Here is a 20,640-nt window from a genome sequence, read left to right as displayed (position 1 = left end):
CCTTTACTGTAGACCATGAGGTTGTGTGTAAGCACAAATACTGATGGCACTGTTCAGCTGTACTGTCACTGGTAGAGGCAGGCCATCCTGTCACATATACAGAATGAGAGGCAGTTGGTTTATGTCAATGTTATTTAATAAATGATGAAGCTTATTTTTATTTTTCAGTGATATACAATGACAGGCTGTAAAAGATCCTCCTTCACCAAGCTCTCCGTGACAGAGCAGTAGGAACTTGTTACAAACATCAATAATGAGAAAGCCTTAAGAGAAATAAAGCAAATAAGTGTGACACGTTTGAGAAAATAATTTGCCACAAAATGTGAAAATGTATTTCAATAAGTGCAAAAAGGCACTTTGCACTTGTTTCTTCCTCTAAGACAACTTTTGAAGCATTGACGATTTTAAACACAAGAACTTCCATGCCAAGTGTCAGTCAAGGAACATAAGTTTTACAAAATTTACAAGAACAAAATAGTTAGGAAACTAAAGGAAGTATTTTAAAGACAGAAGAAAATATAACTTTACTCTTATTATAATAAGTTCTCTAATGCTGACATAGATACTCTTCATAGCAGGGAAAAGAATGACCATTTAATCCACACAATGGTGGTGGAAATATAAGTGATAAAACACACTTCAGAAGAAGTAAAAGAAAATATAAGACCATCACCTGCTGCTGGCGTCTCCTCCTAGATCCAGCATCTTCAGTCTGGCTGATTTGTACTACAATGTATTCCTCTGTTTGCTGATCAGTTACATCTGCTACAAATGGACCTCCTATGTCTAACTTCAACAGAGCAGAATCACGAAAATCGGTTAGATTCATAGCTGTTAATAAAGTTAAGGTGAAAATTTCAGGCTGTACAAATACCAGAAGGAAAAAAAAATTAGTAAACTTATATTGAAAAACACATTCTTCAGCTAAAATACTTAAGAAACAATGACAAGAACAAAATGGATGTCTACTTCCTCATCAAGTAGCACTATTTTGTCTGGGTTTCCAAAGGAAACAGGAGTTACAAGTTAAGAACAAATCTGTTTGATTTGAGACTTTTGAGATCGCCAGTGCTTTCAGCTGACACTGTAGAAGTACCAAAGCTCCAAAATAACATAGGAATACACAGAGAGACAGAGAAGTAAAGCTATTTAAATGCTTGTACTAGATGAAAGGCTGCATCATTATCTCAGCAATTTAAACATCACAGAATTTCTACTGGGGAAAACATTGTTGAAGCTCCAACCACAGGGAAAAGTAAACCAGAATCAATGTCCTATTCGTGCCTGGTCAAAATTTTGCTCACAATTCTTCAAACATCTGAAAGACATATTTTCAAGTTCCTGTTTCCTGGAGTATTCACAGATTTTATCCTCCAGCTCCCTGGTCTACTTTTTCTTTCTTTCTTTCTTGGATATCTAGCATGAGTTGTGGTCAAACCACATTCTTTCTCTAATATAAATGAGAAATCAGCCAACCATTATCAACAAATCCATTGGAAGTCTGGCTTTATTAGTCCCAATAAATCTAGAACTATTTAAACTTATTATTGTGATAGTCCACTGCTGGCATGGTTGAGAAAGAAGTGTACCTACAGTTTGGGAAAGAGGGAAAGCCTAAGCTTTTAAACTCTTCACAGCCCATTTGTTACTGTAATGGAGCAATGTTGTAATTGTTTTGCTCCTATCTGTGACCAGATAGACAGCCAAGGCATCACCAAACAAACAAACAAACCAACCAACCAAACCGCCTAAGATAGGAAAGAAGAGACTTGATTTTACACATTTACATCCTGTTGAAATCATGCCACTTAATCACACGCTTGAGTATCTTCACAGTTTTAACATCTGACATTTAATTGAGCATACTACAAAGAGTGAATCTGTTGCAAAAAAAGTGCAAGACCATATACCTACCAGAAAGATTCTCCCAGAAAGATATTTTCTTGCCCACAGAACTCAGAGATTTTAACAGTAGAAGAAAAAACACAATATAGTCGGAGGGGACTCAGGACAGTGCTGTGCCCTGCTTCCCAGTGAGCCCCAGTAAGGTTATCCATGGTAGACCAGCCTCTAATGAGGAAAGCTTTGTGACATTATGCTGGGGTCCTTCATATTTAAAAGAGTTGCTGCTTCTGTCCACATTCCCAGCAGAAGAACTGGATGTAGAAAAGAGGTATCTTTCACACTAAACACAAGAAGACCCTAGCAGAGCTAGTGGCAGTTGAGCAGTCAGTGCATTGCAAAGTAACATAAATGTCACCCTGCTTAGCACAGTGAACAGAGCAATCACCACCAGCGTCACTCACATGCCATTCATTAAGAATGAACCTCCCAAGCATCTATTTGCTTAAAAGAGTTACACAGGAAAGAAGAATAATAATAAAAAAAAACCAACTCAGATGCTACACATCAGGAGACCAACTCCAGTCAAGAGAATTTACACACACAGCCCTTAGCTGAGTCATAGTTGCCTCCCGGTCCATAGTAGTCACCTTGGTAGTCTCCATAGTATGTGTAGGGCATCGAGCCAAGCATCTCGGACTCATCAAGTATAAACACAAATTATAATAGTTTTCTTCTAGTTCTAAAGGTTTGAAGTGTGATTTGGCATCATAGTTTTTCTGTGTCCTAATTAATACATAATATTAGTCTCAAGTCTCAATATAGCTATACCTTTAACTAGAGACATTAGCTATACCTTCTAAAAGGCCTGCTGACCTGAAGTCATTAACCCAATGATTTAGGACGCCTCTTGACAGTCTGCCTATTATTAAGAGTGTAGCCAGCGATACATGTCTTGAAAAGCTTCAGGTGCATATAATTATGGCAGCTTCCTTTTAAGCAATACTTTTAAAATAAATGCTGTAATTACCTAGATGACACATTCAGGAGCTATTATAAAGGTTGATTAAAATTAAAGGGGGAAAAATTCAAACCTTATTTTTAAGAAGAGTGTTTCCTTCCTTCTTTTCCTATAAAGATGAGGATACTTAAGTTTTCCATTCCTTTCTGTGCATTTATAAAACCTTCAGGAAGGCCCTAGCAATGCAGGTTCTCCTTTGATTGCAAGCGGAACTGAACATCATTCACCAGTCTGCATTGAGGCTCTGAAATCCCATCAGTTATCTTTCTCCAAACAATATTTACAGACTGTCATAACTCCATTGTTAGACTGCAGCAGATCACAGCCTTTATGAAAGGTAGAATCAAAATAAACCAGGAGGAAACCTCAGCCATGCTTATATGAATCAAAATGAGATTTTTTTTTTTTTATCAAGCTGCTCTTCAAAATATTTCTGCCTTATCTTGGTTTTTATGTTTCCCTTAAATTGCCAGAATATGATTTCCTCTATATTTTAATCATTCAGATGTGACCAACTTTCGAGAAAACTATCTTTTTACTTTAATATCCCTTTTTATTCTGCAACTTAACCATGCTAGGACTTTTTGTCTTTTCTGAACTTTTTTTGTAACGTGTCCTCCAGTACGTGCCTTTAAAGCAAAAATCTCCCTGACAAAATTTACAGCCAGAGCTGTTATTTTTTATTTCACTTCGGCTAAGCTGCCTCATTTTTATGTAGTTCCATTCTTTAAATTATATTACTGATGTGAATTATCCTGTCAAGGGATTGGGGTTTCTGTATACTTTGCGAACCATTACACAGTGGCTGTCTGTATTTACATCTGGCACCAGTCTGGGTCCACTGCTCAAAGCTAAACCAAGAGCTGTTTTTTCTGATCTGCTTCCTGACTAGCTGCTCCTAGAAGGTAGTGAAGAGGGTGCAAGAGTCACCTCATGTCACTTTACCTTTTTTTTGTGGCTTACATAGACAACATGGAATGGGATGTGGTGGCTAAGGGTTTAAATCAGTGTTCATTCATCAAAGTTTATACTGTACTGTGGACATCTGCACGTGGGTTCGTTGCTCCCTTAAAATCAGTGAAAAAAAGGTGCTTTTAAGATGGAATTCATTGCTGCATTTTAGACCACTACACAAAGATGAGAGGAATTGCTCATGAGAAGTATCAGTTCTCTCTATTAACTATAAAGAGAGCCTAGGATGACTAACGGATGTAGCTGAGATGAGTCACTCCTTAAACGTTGAGTCCCTGCTCTACCCTCCAGCATGTCATTAATTCAGTACGTACAGAGCCAGCTGAAAAGCCATGGTTGACAGAGATTATCTGTTACATTTGCATGTAGATGGCTGACTTTATGCTTTCTTTAATATCTACTTCTATAGCCTACTCTGCCTACCGTAAAATGCACCTTGAGAATACTATGTCTGTTGATTATTTTTCACCAAGTTTCTGAGGTGCTTATATACTATTGATCCTGATTTTTTCCAGGTCACACTGATAGTTTCTCTATGATATTACCATTTTGGAGAACGCATTTTGCCTGGGTCTTAGCATCTATTTTTACATGTTGTCCTTAACGGGTTATTTCTGCATCACGCCTTGCAGTTTTCTCTTTTGACGTCCTATCCCTGTTTGTAGCTTATGAGGTTGTTTTTACTTCATCCCTTCGCAATGTACCAAGTTGAACCACATGCTTTTCTATACCTGTTGGTTTACCCATCTGAAAAATGCTCCATAACACCACACTCACCCTGCTCCTTTTTAGAGTGTCAGCAATCTGGTTCCATATTTTGCCTGCATTGGATGAACCCTTTCTCTCTGTGCTCCATCAGTTCTAGAATTTTTGAGTCCTTAATAAACTCTCTTTTCTACAGCATTTTCTCAGCGATGCCTTCAGATTCTGCTTCTTTGCCTGCCTCTGCACATGGTCCTTGTCTTCATCCATCTACTTAGCAGCTTGCACACTGCCTGCAGGCTAAAATGCTTAGTACATTTCCAACAGCATCAACAAACATAAACGATTTTTAAATGCATTCTGCAAGGAAAAATGATGGAGGAGTGTCTAACAGTAGAGACTAGAGTTAAAAAATAAAAAAAAAATCAAAGGGGAAAAAGAAAAGATATTAGAGAGGTTGTTTCATTCATTAAGTTAGTTTATGTTCCCTGGAAGAAAAACCCATTTTTAGGACCTCCATGGAAGCTGAAAAGCCTGCTAAAATCTGACAATATTCTTTGCCTCAAAGTCTTTCTTGAGATATAGATATAGATATAGATAGATAGATAGATATACACACCTCTGATTCAGGGAGTGGGAAAGGTGATTTTCAGTGACACTAATGGTCATGGCACAATTACAAGTTTTCCTAGTGACCTTTTCTTGCTCCATGAGTAACACAGTTGCACCAATCATTCAAACTCATGACACTTCAGCAAGGAATTTGATAATAACATTTACCCATCTTGTGTCCGCTTGGTCTAGAGCCTCCCTGTCAACTTCCATGTGTGGAATTGTTCTAAACAGTTCTGCTGAATCCAAATGAAATGAGGAATCTAGCCTGTGGTGTAAATTTCAACATACTAGTGTTGTTGAGATACATCTCCTTTCTGAATTTGATATCTTAATCCTGGAATGGACACAAGATTTACGCAAGTAAATCTCTCAGAGCTACTGAGGAGAGAGGTAAGTCAGTGAAAACAGCTACTGACTAGTCAATTTGATATCTCTGGGTTTGTCTGGTTTAGGCTGACCGGAGACCCATTCAGCCATGATTTGAGAAGAGGTATTTTCATTAAATTTGGTTTTGCACATGAATAGCAAGTGATTAAGGAACCCTTCATACTGAGTGCTTGCAAAATGTCAGCCCTTGCTCCAAAAGTTTTACTGGGGAGATAGCAAATATTTAAAGCAAACAATCAGATCAGGACTGAAAAGCTTTAAAATTCAGTTATAAAAATGCAAGATCCTTGGCCAGACTCAGAAGGAATTCACAATCCATTCCCTGATTATTATCAGGTTTCAGGTCCAAGAGAAGGAAGTTCTGGCAATCAGTCTGAAATAGGAAAATGAAATTGCTTCACCTAAGCTGGTCTAACTTTCCCTCACCTATAACTGGCACTGGCACAAGTACAGAGGTTGAGAGGAAAACAAACAAGATTGTTCCAGAAACACTTGTCAGGGACAAAGTAAAGATGGAAATTCACAGATGGAAATTCAAAGAAGGCACTGTATCAGGGAGACAGACTCTTCTTTAAATGACAGTGAGGTAGTGCACAGTTTGATTGCATCATTCCTTAAGAGCATCCACACATCCCCGTTACTTTTTAATTCCATAAAACCCATTTCAATTCAGAAAGTTAGTGCACAGTTCTGCCTCAGCTGTCTGCTCCCATTGCTGGAGAAAAATTTTAAATCTTGCTTAGATCAGAACAGAAGTTATTAGAAAGAAAGGAACAAACATGGAGTATATTTAACATTTCAGAAGATTCTTCAAGTCTGAACACCTATATAAGTTATGGAGAAGAACAAGAATATTTCTCATTCGTTCTTCAGTCAACCTGTTAATGGACAGAAGTGACCTGAAGGTTTGAATGGCCAAACAGTTGCAGAAAATAAAAATGTTCATGTCTTAGAATAGGTACATGTAACTAAACTAAGAAATGTTGGAATTTATTCAGACTCTATATCTCTTCTTCCATTTTTATAACCTGCTTTCCAAAGGCACGTCATCTTATTAATTATTGATGGTCCCCACTTAACATACAGCCTTTGAGCAAAAGATCTGAAAATGCTTCACACATTTACATTTATAAGCGTATTGAATCTTGCTTCCTGCAGAAAAGGGTCTTCTAGCCAGGCTTCAGTATAAACTTATCTCTTTCTGGTATTAGAAAGCTGACTGTTAGAATTTATCAGACAATAAATCCAAAATGTTGTCAAAAAGGAACAATGTTACCACTATTTTGAAAAACTATACTAAATGCACTACATTTGTATCTTGTGCTGATTGCAAGGCAGTGGCAGGGTGTCAGGAAGTGGACAGAAAAACCTAAAAAACTTTGCAGACTCATAATGCTTCTATTTATTCACAGGAGGCAAGATGATGTTTTCAGAAGCTGCAGCCAACACACCTCAGTGCTACATGCCAGGTTTGTGCCCATGAGGATAAGCAAAACTAAGAAAATATAAGCGGCCTAATAGAAAGGAAGAAAATGGGAAGAAAAGCAGCTAAAGTACATCCAAACAAGAGATAAAAGTATATCAACATAAACAAATGGGAATTACAGCAAGTGGAAAACTGCTAACAGGATGTCATATGAGAAGTGGCTCATTCCCACACCAGCTGATGCAGGTCTCTCCCAACACCACAAAGTTCTGCCTCTGAGCAAGCCAGAGATTTAATGTACACAACAGAAAAACTACGGATATCTAAGTGACACCAGGGTGACAAAGGGGATCACCCGATTTGTTTTTAAAAATATTTCAAACTTTGTTATGATTTTTCTAGTGTATGCAGATACATTGTATGCATAAGCACACATCCATAACACAAATATCAATGTTCACAGGCATTTCTGGAAAGAAACAGAGGGGAAGGAATTAAAAAAAAAAACCAAACCCAAAACATTTAGAGTGGTTAGTACCCATTCAACACTTAACAGCTTTTAAGGCATAAGCAAGAGGTAAAGAGTGTTCATCTGCATAATTTGGCATCATATGAGCTAAGAGACACGTTTTCCACCCAAAGCAGTCTCTTATAATGACCTCTAAGTGTTTTGTGACAAGGACTACTGCAGCACACCTGCCAACCTACCATGAAATTCTTGTAGACATTCAGAGTAGTGCCTAACATCCACTGGGAATACCACAGTCTCAGCCAGCATAAATCACATTTTCAAAACTGCTGTGTGAACATTTTGTTTACAAATAATGTTTAACATTATCCAAGCTTAGCCAAAAAGGCAAATACTTTCCTCACTATGCAACAAAGTGGAGAACAACCATAAACTTGCTTCTGCACCAATGAAGACTGGCAGCAATGGTGACATGACATTCAGAATTAATTGTACTTTTTCCAAACCTTGTTCAAAATGCAACCTTTCTCCCTGAGCCTTCTGCTTGAATTACCACTTCACATTGAAAATGAAGTATGGCTTTGCTGGACTGCTTGCCTTTCACATATTTTTCCCAGCTCGGTGAGCTCAGATAAGAGACAGAACGTCCAGTTTTCAACACACATGACACACCCTAAAAATCTTCAGCTCCAGGTTTGTCAAGTAAGAAAAGAGAATGCTCTATTCTGACTGTCTCAAAGCATCCTGATGCAAGAGGTAAAATATGAAACATAGGATCACCTGTTTGTAGTCAAATCCCTGTCCCACCAGCACTTCCCTGAAAGAAATAAAAGGAATAGCTGGTTGCAAAGTCAATGTGTACAATGCAGCAGCTGTAGTTTTAACCCAAAATCTGTGGAAGGTGAGGAAATAAATCTCCGAGCTACATTATGACAGTTGACTAAAACTTGAACTTAAAGACTTGCTGCCAGTACACCCTCATTTGGCAGACTGGGCCATGACAACCCTGGTGCTTTGCACCACCACACATATATAGGAGCTTCATCAGAAGTTTCAGGGAGGACAAAACTATTGATGTGAAGAGGATATTGATGGGAGTTTACAGTTGAAGTTGTCACTGGTCCTCCTAAATGTTCACTTGCTTTCCTCCACAAAGCAACTTCAACTTTAAATTATAAATGACCCTCAATTACCAACGTTTTCTTCCTCATTTACCCTACTAATTATTGTGTTATATGGTGTCATTATTGGTGACAGTGAGAATGCTAATAATCAAATCTTTTTAAAATGGACTCTTCCTGCTCAAAGCCATGGAACTGCCCCATGGAGGGGGAAGAAAATAGTATTTCAAAAACTAAATCTTACTGCACCTTTTCAAAGCAAGACGTCTCCCAGGAGCTTGTGAAATATATCTATAGATGAATCATCTTTTAACACTAGTGAAATAAAAGCCAAGCAGATTGCAGACCAGACTAATTAAACTAGAAATATAGTGAAAACAAGAAACGTGAATTATTTGCAAAAGTTTTTGTTTACTAACAATGTTCATCCCTCAAAGACTTTTCACATTCAAGTCTGCATTCACCTACCATTAATAATTTTTATTTTGGGTTATTCTACTGTTTTTTCTTTTGAACAGTTTCTTGGCGATCTCTGGGCTTAAATTCACTATTGACAAATATTGCCTGGGAAATTTGTAAAGGAATCTGCACCTTCACTGAAAAATATCTACAGATCTACAAATTCATACATATGGCTGGGCTAAGCTGTTCTAGAAACATATCCATGAATCACCTAGTTTCCCATTTTTGAAGTTCACTGTAATATCATGTTCCAAGTATACACTACAGATAAGTTACAGATGATAGTATACCACTGGTCTGGGGTGCAATTGCTGTAGCCAAGTGAATGGGCCCAGCTATTTGCTAGGCCTTGATGCCACTGGGTCTGCAACCCACTTCCACATGCTTGGCTTCATGCAGAGGCTGGACACAAGGACTGGACAGGCACCGCAAGGCAACCTAGACAGGTGCTATTCAGTATGACTTGGACAGGGAGAATGGCTGTGGCTTGTGTCAAAGGACAAGTACAAGTGCATCCCAGGCTCTAAGGACACCCAGTCCTCCCAAGGTATAAGACAGAAAACACACACCCATTCAATTAGTTTATCAATGAAACTTCAGTTCAGGGTTTTTTCAATGCAAGAAGGATACAGAAGCTTTCCAGAGGTGATACAGCCAACATCTGCCAGGACACGCTTTGATCTGGATAAATGCCAAATAAAATCTAGGGTAAGGACGAAAAACAGACATTCATTAATAACACAAAACCTGAAAAATACCTGTTAAGTTTATCTCACATACTTAAACAAGACTTTTTCAAGCCACATATTAAATTGTTAAGATTGTTTTCAGTGTTTTCAGGTACATTTCAACCACAGCTGAAAAGCAGCCCTGGGATACTTAACAAGGAATAATTCTCCCTCCATCTACTTACTGCCAAAGTCACATACTGGATGTATTTTATCCACATGTCTCTTAGGACAATGTTGTAATCTTAAGGATTTATCTGGAAAGCAACATCCGTATCTGAGGAAATACAGTGTCATCTATTTTGCCTCTAATATAGAAGCCCTGCTGGCCAAAAAAAAAAAAAAAAAAAAAAAAAAAAAGCAGCTAAAAGGATAAACTCCAATTTTTGAAGTATTACTTATCTTGCAACCTAAGATTTTGAAGATTTTCATAGGGGAGGGCAGCACTCTGCAGCCCTGGTAGGGACTGCCCAGTAGGGATTCATCCAAAATTTAACAAGCAACTGTAAAGGACATGCAAATTTGAGTTTAAGCTGCCTCCTCAAACTTAACTACTTACCCTACCATCTTGTCCAGGGTGGTGGCAAGTGCACCGAACAGTGGTCTGATTAGGCATGAAGCCCTGCACAGTATTTTTATTTTTTGCCATCTTGCACCCACCCTTGAGACATTTTTTATTAGCTGAGACCAAATATCACACCTCATTTTGAACTAATTCTAAGGAAATGGGGGCCAGGGGAGGACTGCAAATTCAATACTTACAGAGCAGACAACTACAAAGATAAAAAGGCCTGAAACTTTCAGGAACTTTAGACAGCATCTGAAACACAAGAAACGTGTATTTACTATATGGCTAGTTTAAAACAAACCTAGCTCTGACATTTCAGAAGCATCATGGTAAGCATTTATGGGTGATAATATACTGTGTCAGAATACAGACACAACAATGCAGGGTCAGCAGAGGCTTGGGAAGCCTGTTTGACTATAAGGGCTCCTGCCCCAGGTTCGCTGCCAGCTGGGTCTCATTGCAATGGGAAGGAGGTTTTTACCCCTCGGGGAAGCCAAGTGAAGGCTACAGCATGAGCTGGTGCTGAGACATGAGCCACTTCTCCACTGCTGCTGCCAGTCCCCGACAGACCCAGAGCCCCACCAGCTTCCCTCCCAGGGAGACAAAGGAGCGTTGCCACCACACAGAGGTGGCATGGCTGAGTGGACAGCACAGCCTGTTGCCTGGAGGGGTCAGGTCATGAATGACTTCCTCAAAATTGGACTTCTAATATACATCCTGAAAGGTATTGGGAAAAGATGGTTTGAAGACAAGAACAAGCTTTAAGAATCTCTTGTTTTAATAATGTCTTTTTAAACCAAATATACTTCACGTCCTTCTCTAGATCAACCAACTAGCAAAACTAGATCTCTTTTCCATAGCACATCTGTGCTTTTTCAAGGAATGCCTAGTTCTGGAGATGTGATGCCATGAAATCTTCTAAGTGTCAGAGCTTACTGCTGAGTAAGTTAAGCAAGAATAACTGTAAATCAAAATAGGATGTTAAAAATGTATGCTCTCAAGTAAGAAATCTTAAGATTTAGCACTTTTAAATTACCGTTTTTTATTAATCTTGCCATAAAAGGCAACTGTTAACTAATCGTTTTCTGGCTGCTCATCAGTATGTTACACAGATGTCTTAATTTACAGAACTCTTTTTGGTGATTTGCCCTTTTTACATCTTTTCATTAATTGAAGACACTGATGTTTTTATTCCATTTTTTTCAAAAGTAAACATTCAAGCATTGTTTTTCTGACAGAATGACAAATGTGAGGTTTGGTTTAAACCTGATGACAAGCAAGAAGGAAAACATTTCAAGTTACTAGGATAATTAGTTGAGAAGGGAACAGTGCAATAAATAGCTGCAATGACAAATGCTATAGAACAAAATATTAAAGCAGAGTAGTCTAAAAAGAGTCAGAAATAATTTTTAATCACAGTGGAAATAAGTCCCTAAATCAAGTTCATTGACTGAAAGCAATGTAAGTGACTGGAAACCCATTTTTTAAAATCATTGTTTTCTAAAGATGTCTTCCTCTTTAGAATTCTCCAAGCAGGGAGAAAAAAAAAAACCCAGCAGCTAATAAAAATACATTGCCACAGACAAACTTGTGCAAAAGGGCTGCAATATCTTATGAAATACAAGTAGTAGCAACTTTACACAGACTTTGCACAGCATAAAAATCTAGAGAAGGTAGAGGAGGAGGGGAAGGAAGCCAGTTGGGTAGCTTCTTCCAGAAATGCCAGGTAGCACTACTCTACTGTAAAACAACGTGGCAGATAGTGGGAAGAAGATAATAAAAGCCTGAAAAGAGAGCAATGACAACAAAAGCCATTATCAGCACCTCATAACTGATAACTTCTTTTGGTATTGTGTGATTTATGGAAAATACCCAGTGCCAGTTGAGTCATGCATCATCTATCCTGCTTGTCTATTTTCCTCATCTCTACATTACCATTCTGGTCTGGTATTTTTAAAAATTATTACGGTATGAGTTACTAAAGCCCAGTTCAGATTGGCTTAGTTTTAATGTACTTGATATTTTCCATTTACACTTTGAAATTATAATTTCTAATAATAATAATTCAAATTATTATTGAAACAAGAAACAGTAATAACTTGATTTTAAGACATAGGAGAAATAGAAAAACAATAATTAAGCCTTTATAAATTCATAACCACTTGTCTGTAAATAATGGAAACTCACCTAAAGGAGCTGGCACAATATAGTAAAAAAGGTTTTGGAAATGGTTATTTTGTTAAAGGTAGAATTTAGAAGGCTCTTTTCCTCCCATCTGTTTGTTTTCATGGCATTTTGTATTAGGGAAACGGCGCTTTTAACAGCTTACAGTTGAGAAGTGATCAGCCTTTGACTCACCCATGATTTGCAATCTGTCTCTTCCTACAGTGCTAATCTCGCCCAGCGATGCAAACACAAAACCTGTGCCAAATCCTGCGCTGATATATGCCTCTGGCGCAATCCTATTTGACTTCAGTTGGAAATGCATGAAGTATAAATCTATGAAGGATTTCACCCCCTGTTCTAAACCAAATGATTTTTCGTCTGATCTGCAGGTGGTGCCGAGCAGTTTAGCTCCATTTATTATCTCAGCAGAGTTATGCTGATTTACAACAGCCAAGGAACTCACCCCATATGTACAACCCGCACTATAGCAATGAAAATATTTCACAGGAAGTTCTGCCAGAAAAATGCGCTACTCTCCAGACTGCAAACCTACCCTGTACTGGAAACAACGGATTCTACACTCCCGCTTGATGCCTTTGTTCCATCAAATACCAGGGAAAGCTACCCCAAGCATGAAGAAAGACACCTGCCAAACTTCTTCACATCTGCTCTTATTGCAGTAATTGCAGCCATTGAAATTCTCCTGCTCCATTTGTTCAGCAGCAATGCAGGACAGCAGCACTCCACACAATCCATATGCACAATGAAAGGAGGAAAACAATTGTGAAGTGATGAGCTAAGATTGGGAGAAGATGCACGGATATCTCATTGGAAAGGCTCCACGGATCAGCACAGAGATATGGACATGCAGTGCTGGACTCCAAGTAAATCTGCAGAGCTATTTGCAGAGGCCAAATCAAACTAGTAAAATGCATTGAAACTCTGGAAGTGGCAGAGAGAATTAGCATCCAAGATTAAAAGGTTTGCTACTTCAGTCCCAGGCAAAAATATCCAGAGAAAATGTGAACTTAAGCTCTTATCACATTGGCATCTTTTAGTATATTAACAGATTCAATTTTCTCCATGCTTAAATGACTACTTTGAGGTAAAGAGTGAAATATATTAATGTGATTAAAGACAGAAAAATGCTGTTAGATTTTGCATTGTGTGTATGTAAAAAGCTACTGTAATGACTAAAGAAAGAATGTATTAGATACATATTTTAATTAAAGTTAAATATTTCATAAAAGCAAGAAAACACTGAAGAATAAAGCTGTGGAATCAAGCAAGCAGCTTTTAAGAAATGGTTTCAAAGAAATGTTAAAAACAATATAGAAGGTGTTTAATTACAAATTCAGAAGAAAAAAAATCAGAAGAAAAATTATAAATTTTTAGAGGCTCCAATCAATTTCACCAGGGTTTATTTGCAAACTATCAGTGGCAAGATGCAGCCTAAATATGGAGTGTTATTTCATTCATTTGCAGAAAATAAGCAATTTTTTAGACATCTATACTTAAAAAACTAATCCCTGCAGGGAAAAAAAATGGAAAAGGAAATAAATGAATGTTTGAATTCAGACCTCATCTTTGATAAATTTAACTTGACATGAAGATTGTCCAAGATTTCATATTTCTCAGAAGAAGCAGATCTGGACAAACTTGTCATTTCACTTCCCAGTTGAAACCTTTGCTCAAATTCTGCAGAGCTGTAGTCCCATGAATCATCATCTGTGGTAAAATCTGGATTATGAAGAGCCACGCACTGCAACCTGTCACACATTTTCAGTAAACACAATAAAATAAAACTGTGGTTTATTTCAACATGTAGTAGATGCAACTGACCATGCACACCCTTAGGTTCATTGTGAGAGGTTTTAATGGAAACTCATAGAAAGAGGTTTATTGAGGACAGCTCCCCTTGACACAGCTGGGTAGATCGGGGAGCAAGAACAAAGACCCCATGATGTCTAGGTTCAGCTGGGAAAAACAGTTCTCTGATGCACCAGGCAGATGTATCTCAGGATTTGGCGCGTAAACCCCCTGTAAGGACACTTTCTATAGCTCTGCTGTGTCTTTCAGTGCACTTAATGTAAGACCACATAGAGGAAATAAGAGCACACGACCTGCAGTTGCCTATTCTTAGGGTTCTCTAATCACCCTGACCTCAGATCTTATACCCGTCCCTTCCCCATTTACAGCCCCTTCTTTCTGCTCAAGGTCCTTCAGAGTAATTCTCTGCTCACAACAGCTGCCCTTCACTTTATGTCCCAGCAGATTTGGTGTCAGGATATAAGAACCATGTACAATTAAATAGAAGAGACCTTAGAAAAAAAATATTTTGAGTAAAATGAAAGTAACTCACCCATTTTCCTCTGCAGAAACCTTCAGTAGTGGTGTCTTCTCTGTAAAGCCAGTATTTTTTGACCTTGAGCTGAATAATTTGGAAAAATTGAAGTGATATCTTTCGAAGGGGGGATAGAGAAAAAAAACAAAACAAAACAAAACCCAGTAAGTCTGCAGTACAATGATTCACTATGGTTCTACAGAACATTTTGCTACAAGTGCATCTAACTAGTTAAATATTCTTTATGAATGTTGTTCACCTAAATTAAGGTTTTCATTAAGTTTGACCAAGTCATATGAATGTTGTTCACCTAAATTAAGGTTTTCATTAAGTTTGACCAAGTCATATATTAAGGAAAAAAAGTATTTGAAGTACAAATAATTAATTCTACAGCACGATCCCTTCTAGTTTCTGTTCAGTCTTGGTCCTGGTGCTGCAGATAATTAACAGGGAGTAAGCTACTTCTTGCCATATTGCAGCTTAGCACTGTTAAGAAGCCTTTTACTAAAATATAAATCCCAAAGCTTAAGAAACAGCTGAAGAGAATCTAACACAATCACAGGGGTCTGGCATTGGGGCTGGCTTCTGGAAGAGATTAAATAATTGAGCCATTTTAGAACATTCTCCAAGACCTGGCTCTTCTAGAGATGTTTCCCATCAAAACCACCATTATTCAGACACACTCAGATTTATTCCATTCAGAACTGCAGCCACCCACCACCAGAAAGTCCTAAAGAAATCTGCTAGGCATACAGTCAATATGCAAGTCTCATTTCTCCAGAGACACTTAGAGGAAACCCAAAATGTCTTCTGCTATTGCTGGACTGTGAGGGAAAAGAAATTATGAAATCATAGACAACTAAATAAATATACAAAGGTGACTGGTAATTCAATCTTCTAAATATGAAGCCAGTCCAAAAAGAAGGATCTGTGTATGTAACTTTATAACACAGCGGAATTTCTTGCAATTTGTAGATGTATGGGTGAACTCAAACTTTATAAAATTAAAACCTCTGGTTAATACTTCACCTTGCCTGCTTAGTAGTGTTATCATTCAGAAGCCATATTATGTGTGGAGCAGCTGGATATGGTTATTTCAGCCTTGAGTGGCCACAGACTCATTCAAACTCTGCTGTAAGCGCCGTATTTGCAGTCTCAGCAGAAGAGAATGAATGAGTTAGATTGACTAAGTTATCCAGTACCCCGGGTCAAACGTTGGGCAGATTACAATTCAGGTGCTACATTGCAATGGCACTTCATCTGTGAAGAGATGCTCGCATACTCTGAAGCTTCCATTCTTTAAATAGGAGAACATAAATCACACAAAAAGTTTAAATGGCAAAACTCTGGTATTTTGAAACAAGTGCTATTCTAGTATTATCATGGCCTTAGATGTAAAAGATTACCTAGAGCTTTTACAAAATGGAATCCATAAGGACAGCAAAAACAGTATCATGACTTTAAATGTGTACTCACTGAGCATGACTGATAGGCTCCTGACTAATCCAAGCATCCCACTACATTCAAAGTTTGCATCCAAAAGTGACAATTTTAATAAAAATTCTGATGGTAGACCTTGAACTTGCACATTCAGAAATTTAACTCACACAAAGTTAGCTGTTTCTGCTTTTAAACAAAATTATGCCACTTTTTCCACAAAATTCTCCAAATAATATATACTATACGCTGTTCCGATCTAACCTTGCATTGCACACACGATTAATCTTTCCACACTTACTGATCTTTTTTTCCTCCTAGGATATGTGCAAATCTGAGATTAGTAACCAGAAATCTTTCTACAAAAAAATCCATTTTCTTCTAATTGTTAGAGGTTGATTTCAACACTGCTTTGTGTTACACAGGCATATGTATATCTACTGACAATCCCCTACCTCAGCAGGTCTTCACCACTATTGGGAGTGAGTGACCAGTACACGAAGAGTGCTGAAGGGCAAAGCAACCACAGCAATAACAACCAGAAAGAGAGGATAAAGGTTTGTCAGAAGGTCATTTAAATGACAGAACCTGAGGGAAGGATCTAGAAGGCTAGTTTAAAGACATCACCTTCACTTATTGTCTGCACATTTTTTATCCCCACTCGCTGATATAGGTCTTGCCACCTTAAATGGAACTGTAGAGCTTCACAGATTGCCAAGAATGGCCAATACAGTAAAAATGGAAAAGGTCTTCAGATAAAGTGAAAACAATTAGTACATGACCACATCCATTTGCAGAGAGTAAAAACACATGGACAAGAATAAGCAGCAGGAAACAGCCAGGCTTGACAAAACAAAAATAATTAGAGAAAAAGCAGAAGAGCCTCAACTCTCCCGTGATGTGATTACTCTAATTAAAGAATAAGAGTAATATAAACAATAAAGCTAATTAGGACATATAAGAATCTTGAAGACCAAAAGCTCTAGAAAGAAAAGTTGTAAAAACATGATGAAAAAACCAGCATGGTTATAAAAATTAAAATAATCCCTGAACAGAGAGCCTAATGTAAGCCCCTCTGCGCCTCTCATACTTCTGTGGGGACACTATTGGTGCAATCTGGTCATCTGCTTCATCAAAAGATAACAAAGATCATCTGCAAGCAAAACTAGGAAGGCCCAAAGACCCTCTGCTATTAGAGGAACAAGTCTGCAGTGCTCAAAAACCTTCTTAGCATCCTTCCTGGTACTCCTCAGTCCTACAAGTGGCTGGCAATTGTGACACTAAGTAAGGGAAAGAAATCAGTGTGACACATTTCAAAACCTAAGGTCAGTTTACACTTTGAATGTTTCTTCACAATCAAAAGACCTAGAAACTTATACCTACATGCTAGAATGGAGTCCAACCCATCTCTACGGAGCAATTCAGCAACACCACCAAGGAGCTAATCACCAGGTCAGCTCATTAGACCATTGTGACTAGACCTGTTCATAGGATGAGAAGACTGCTCTGGATTTATACTATGTGCAGGTGAGAAACCGGTTAGTTGGACAACAGTTGTGTCCATTGGTCTTCTCTCATAGTTCAGACTCAAAAATCATTAGCACTTTATACATCAAATATGAGACATGAAACAATTGCATTTATAAATGTATACACTTATATGTAGATATGCACATAGATCTTCACACAAAAAAATTAACATTCTTATTTTCCTTTCATTCAAAAGCAATGGGAGAAAACTAAAGCCAAAAGCTATGGAAAAGTTTGACAAGGACTTCTTCAAAGACTTACAAAGCATCACTCATATGGAAAGATCCATGTAGAACTGACATCAGAAAAAGAAGAGCATGTCCTGCCTCCTGTACAAGCACAGCTGTGGCCAAATTCATTCTCACACTTGCTACAGCTGGGCATGTTTGGGTTTTTTTTAATTAAGAGAAATCTTTCAAACAGAAGACTATGTTCTTAACCACTTGACTACTGCTGTGACAGTCATATATACAGATTTTGGTGCTCTCTGCAGGAGTATAGGTTTGTTCCAAGGAAGTGTGTTTTCTGAGCTGGTTATTTGCAGTCAAATTCATACTTTCCCATTTCTAATCTTTCAAGCAATTACAGTTTCTGATTGTTTCCATAGTAACCCAGAAGAAAAAACAGCATCATAGGAGGGCTGTCCACACCCCAGATGATAAAGCAGGTTCTGCCAAGTCACAGAGGTGTCCACAGATGAAGCTCCAGTTGGCTGACAGCAGCTGGAGAAGCATCTCACCCACAGTGTTAAAAAGTACGAGGGTCCAAATATAGGTCCCAGGCATCTATTGCAGAAGCTCCCATGGATGAGTAAGGTTCACACTATTTTGGTGGCAATTTTTACTGCTCTACAGCTGTACAACAGAGATACAACCATCAATCTCCTACACTCATTTGAGCAGTTTAAGGAGGAGCAGGCTCCTCCTCGCCATGTGGAGAGGTACAGGGAGAGCAGGAGAGGAAAAGATGTAGGAGACTCCAGTTGCTCCCACTGATGGGCTGATGACTCCTCAGATGTTATTCGGAGTCATTAGCTGAAGAGTGCTGCAGGTTCCACCTACAACACACCAGCTTCTCATTACCTCCAGGTCATAACTTCCAAAGTCTCCAGGGGACTTTGGATGAAGTCCAAAGAGAGAACTTAATTCCTGTTGTTGAGCACCACACCTGCCACTTTACTGCATTTTCAGGCATTTCCTAATGTGTTTACACATGCCATTTTAAATGAAAGCAAAAGGAAGGCTTTGTGGTAGGAACTGTTGTTCAGCAATAAGCAACCTTTCAACCCCAAATACAGTACAGCAGAGGGCACTAAAAGAAGTAAGCATCCTACAAGAACCTGAGAAAGGAGAAAACCATACTCATCCTAGTTAGCTGGCAAACACTTAAAATAATCACTAGGTTTGCGTGTAACCTATTATTTAGCCTTGTATTGAAAAGATGAATCATGCCACGTAATGCATTAAGTTTTCACTCCCCGTGATAAAAAGCATATGTTTTAAACATCAGCTAATACAATGCTTCATCTGCCATATGCTATGTTGTGCATGCAACTATCAGTAAAAGAGCTATTTCTATGACAACAGAAAGCAATAATTCTTACTTCTACAGAAAGGATTTGAAGAAAAGTTTAATATGGGAGCATACATATGATGCAAGAACATCAACAGTTTTGAACATAATTTACTGGAAATTTCACTATATAACAAATAAAAAGCACAATCTCTTCGGGGGGGGGGGGGGGGGGGGGGCGAGTTAGCATGCTTCCCTGAATTAGTAATCACTAAAACCATTATAAGTGTGAGGCTGCCTCTTAAACAAAAGCCCAGGAATACTACAAAGCCAAGAGATTACAACAAATACAATACAAATTTAAGTGAAGTTTCCTAGAGGAGAAGACCAGAGTAAGAATATGAGAGATAATTGAGAGATAATTATTTGTGCAGGAGTCTATGATTTATCATTTCTACATTCTTACAGACTAAAGCCTAACTTCATAAGCATCATCTTCCCTGAATAGAGAACATTTATACAACTCATAAGTACCGAACTACTTATTCTAATCGTAACTGTAAACAAGCACCATGCAGAAATAAATTGAACAAAGAGTTTTAAAAACCACAAAAAAAAACCCCAAAGAACACACCACACCAGTTATTGACTGCACCCGAAACACATTCTTCCACCAGATTTGGTATTTGTCAGTTACTGACAAAGTCCACTTTTGGACAACAGTTACACAGTACAAACTGTGCTGACCTGACCAACATCACAGCATTCAGCTCTTAAACATCTACTGTGTACTAAGCAGTAGTGTACAAGCATCCGTCCACATTATGACATATATGTGCCCACACAGAAACACAATTGTCTGTCATGTTTTCTCCTCAGTGGTAGCACGTCACAGGGGAATTGTTATGATTACCCATCACAAATGAAGTATGGTCAACTGATACACTAAGAGCCAAGGGAAATATCAAAAACTCCAGAGCTCATATCTCTAGACAGGGTCCAGACGTTTTCTGATGACTGCTTTATGTAGCTTCAACTAAATGAGCAAATAACCTCTAGACCCTTTAAAAGCATGCACCATTAAGATGTCAGAAAAATTTAGCAATGAAAGCATTACTTAATACAAACTCATTTTCTCTTTGAATTTCCTAACTTTTTATTAGATGGGACTGTACAGGATTTCCCAGAGGACTGCAGCCCTGGCACTACCTGACAGTAAGACACTACAAGAAGCACAGCCAACTGGCAGGCCTCATATTGAGAAACATCTGCCATGCCAAGACCCCAGACAAATAAAGAACATGCTTAAGAACAATGTAGTGAAATGTGTGCCGAGCT

At 38.3% G+C, this 20,640-nt stretch overlaps 1 protein-coding gene across 1 annotated transcript in view; it reads right to left on the bottom strand.

Annotated features, from left to right (window-relative positions):
• The window catches only part of OCA2 (OCA2 melanosomal transmembrane protein), a 177,834-nt gene that overhangs the window by 140,771 nt on the left and 16,423 nt on the right, over positions 1-20,640 (bottom strand). Inside the window, exons 2-6 of the mRNA XM_027788838.2 lie at positions 14,842-14,940; positions 14,060-14,248; positions 10,508-10,565; positions 9,648-9,720; positions 674-831 (exon numbers count right to left, since the gene is read on the bottom strand). Coding sequence (XP_027644639.1) covers positions 674-831; positions 9,648-9,720; positions 10,508-10,565; positions 14,060-14,248; positions 14,842-14,940 — 577 coding nt within the window. The remainder of the gene's footprint in view (positions 1-673; positions 832-9,647; positions 9,721-10,507; positions 10,566-14,059; positions 14,249-14,841; positions 14,941-20,640) is intronic.

This window comes from Falco peregrinus, chromosome 4 (genome assembly GCF_023634155.1).
Source record: "Falco peregrinus isolate bFalPer1 chromosome 4, bFalPer1.pri, whole genome shotgun sequence".
Taxonomy (NCBI): Eukaryota; Metazoa; Chordata; class Aves; order Falconiformes; family Falconidae; genus Falco; species Falco peregrinus.
The sequence above is the reverse complement of the archived record's forward strand: the minus strand, read 5'-3'. Positions and strand labels throughout refer to the sequence as shown.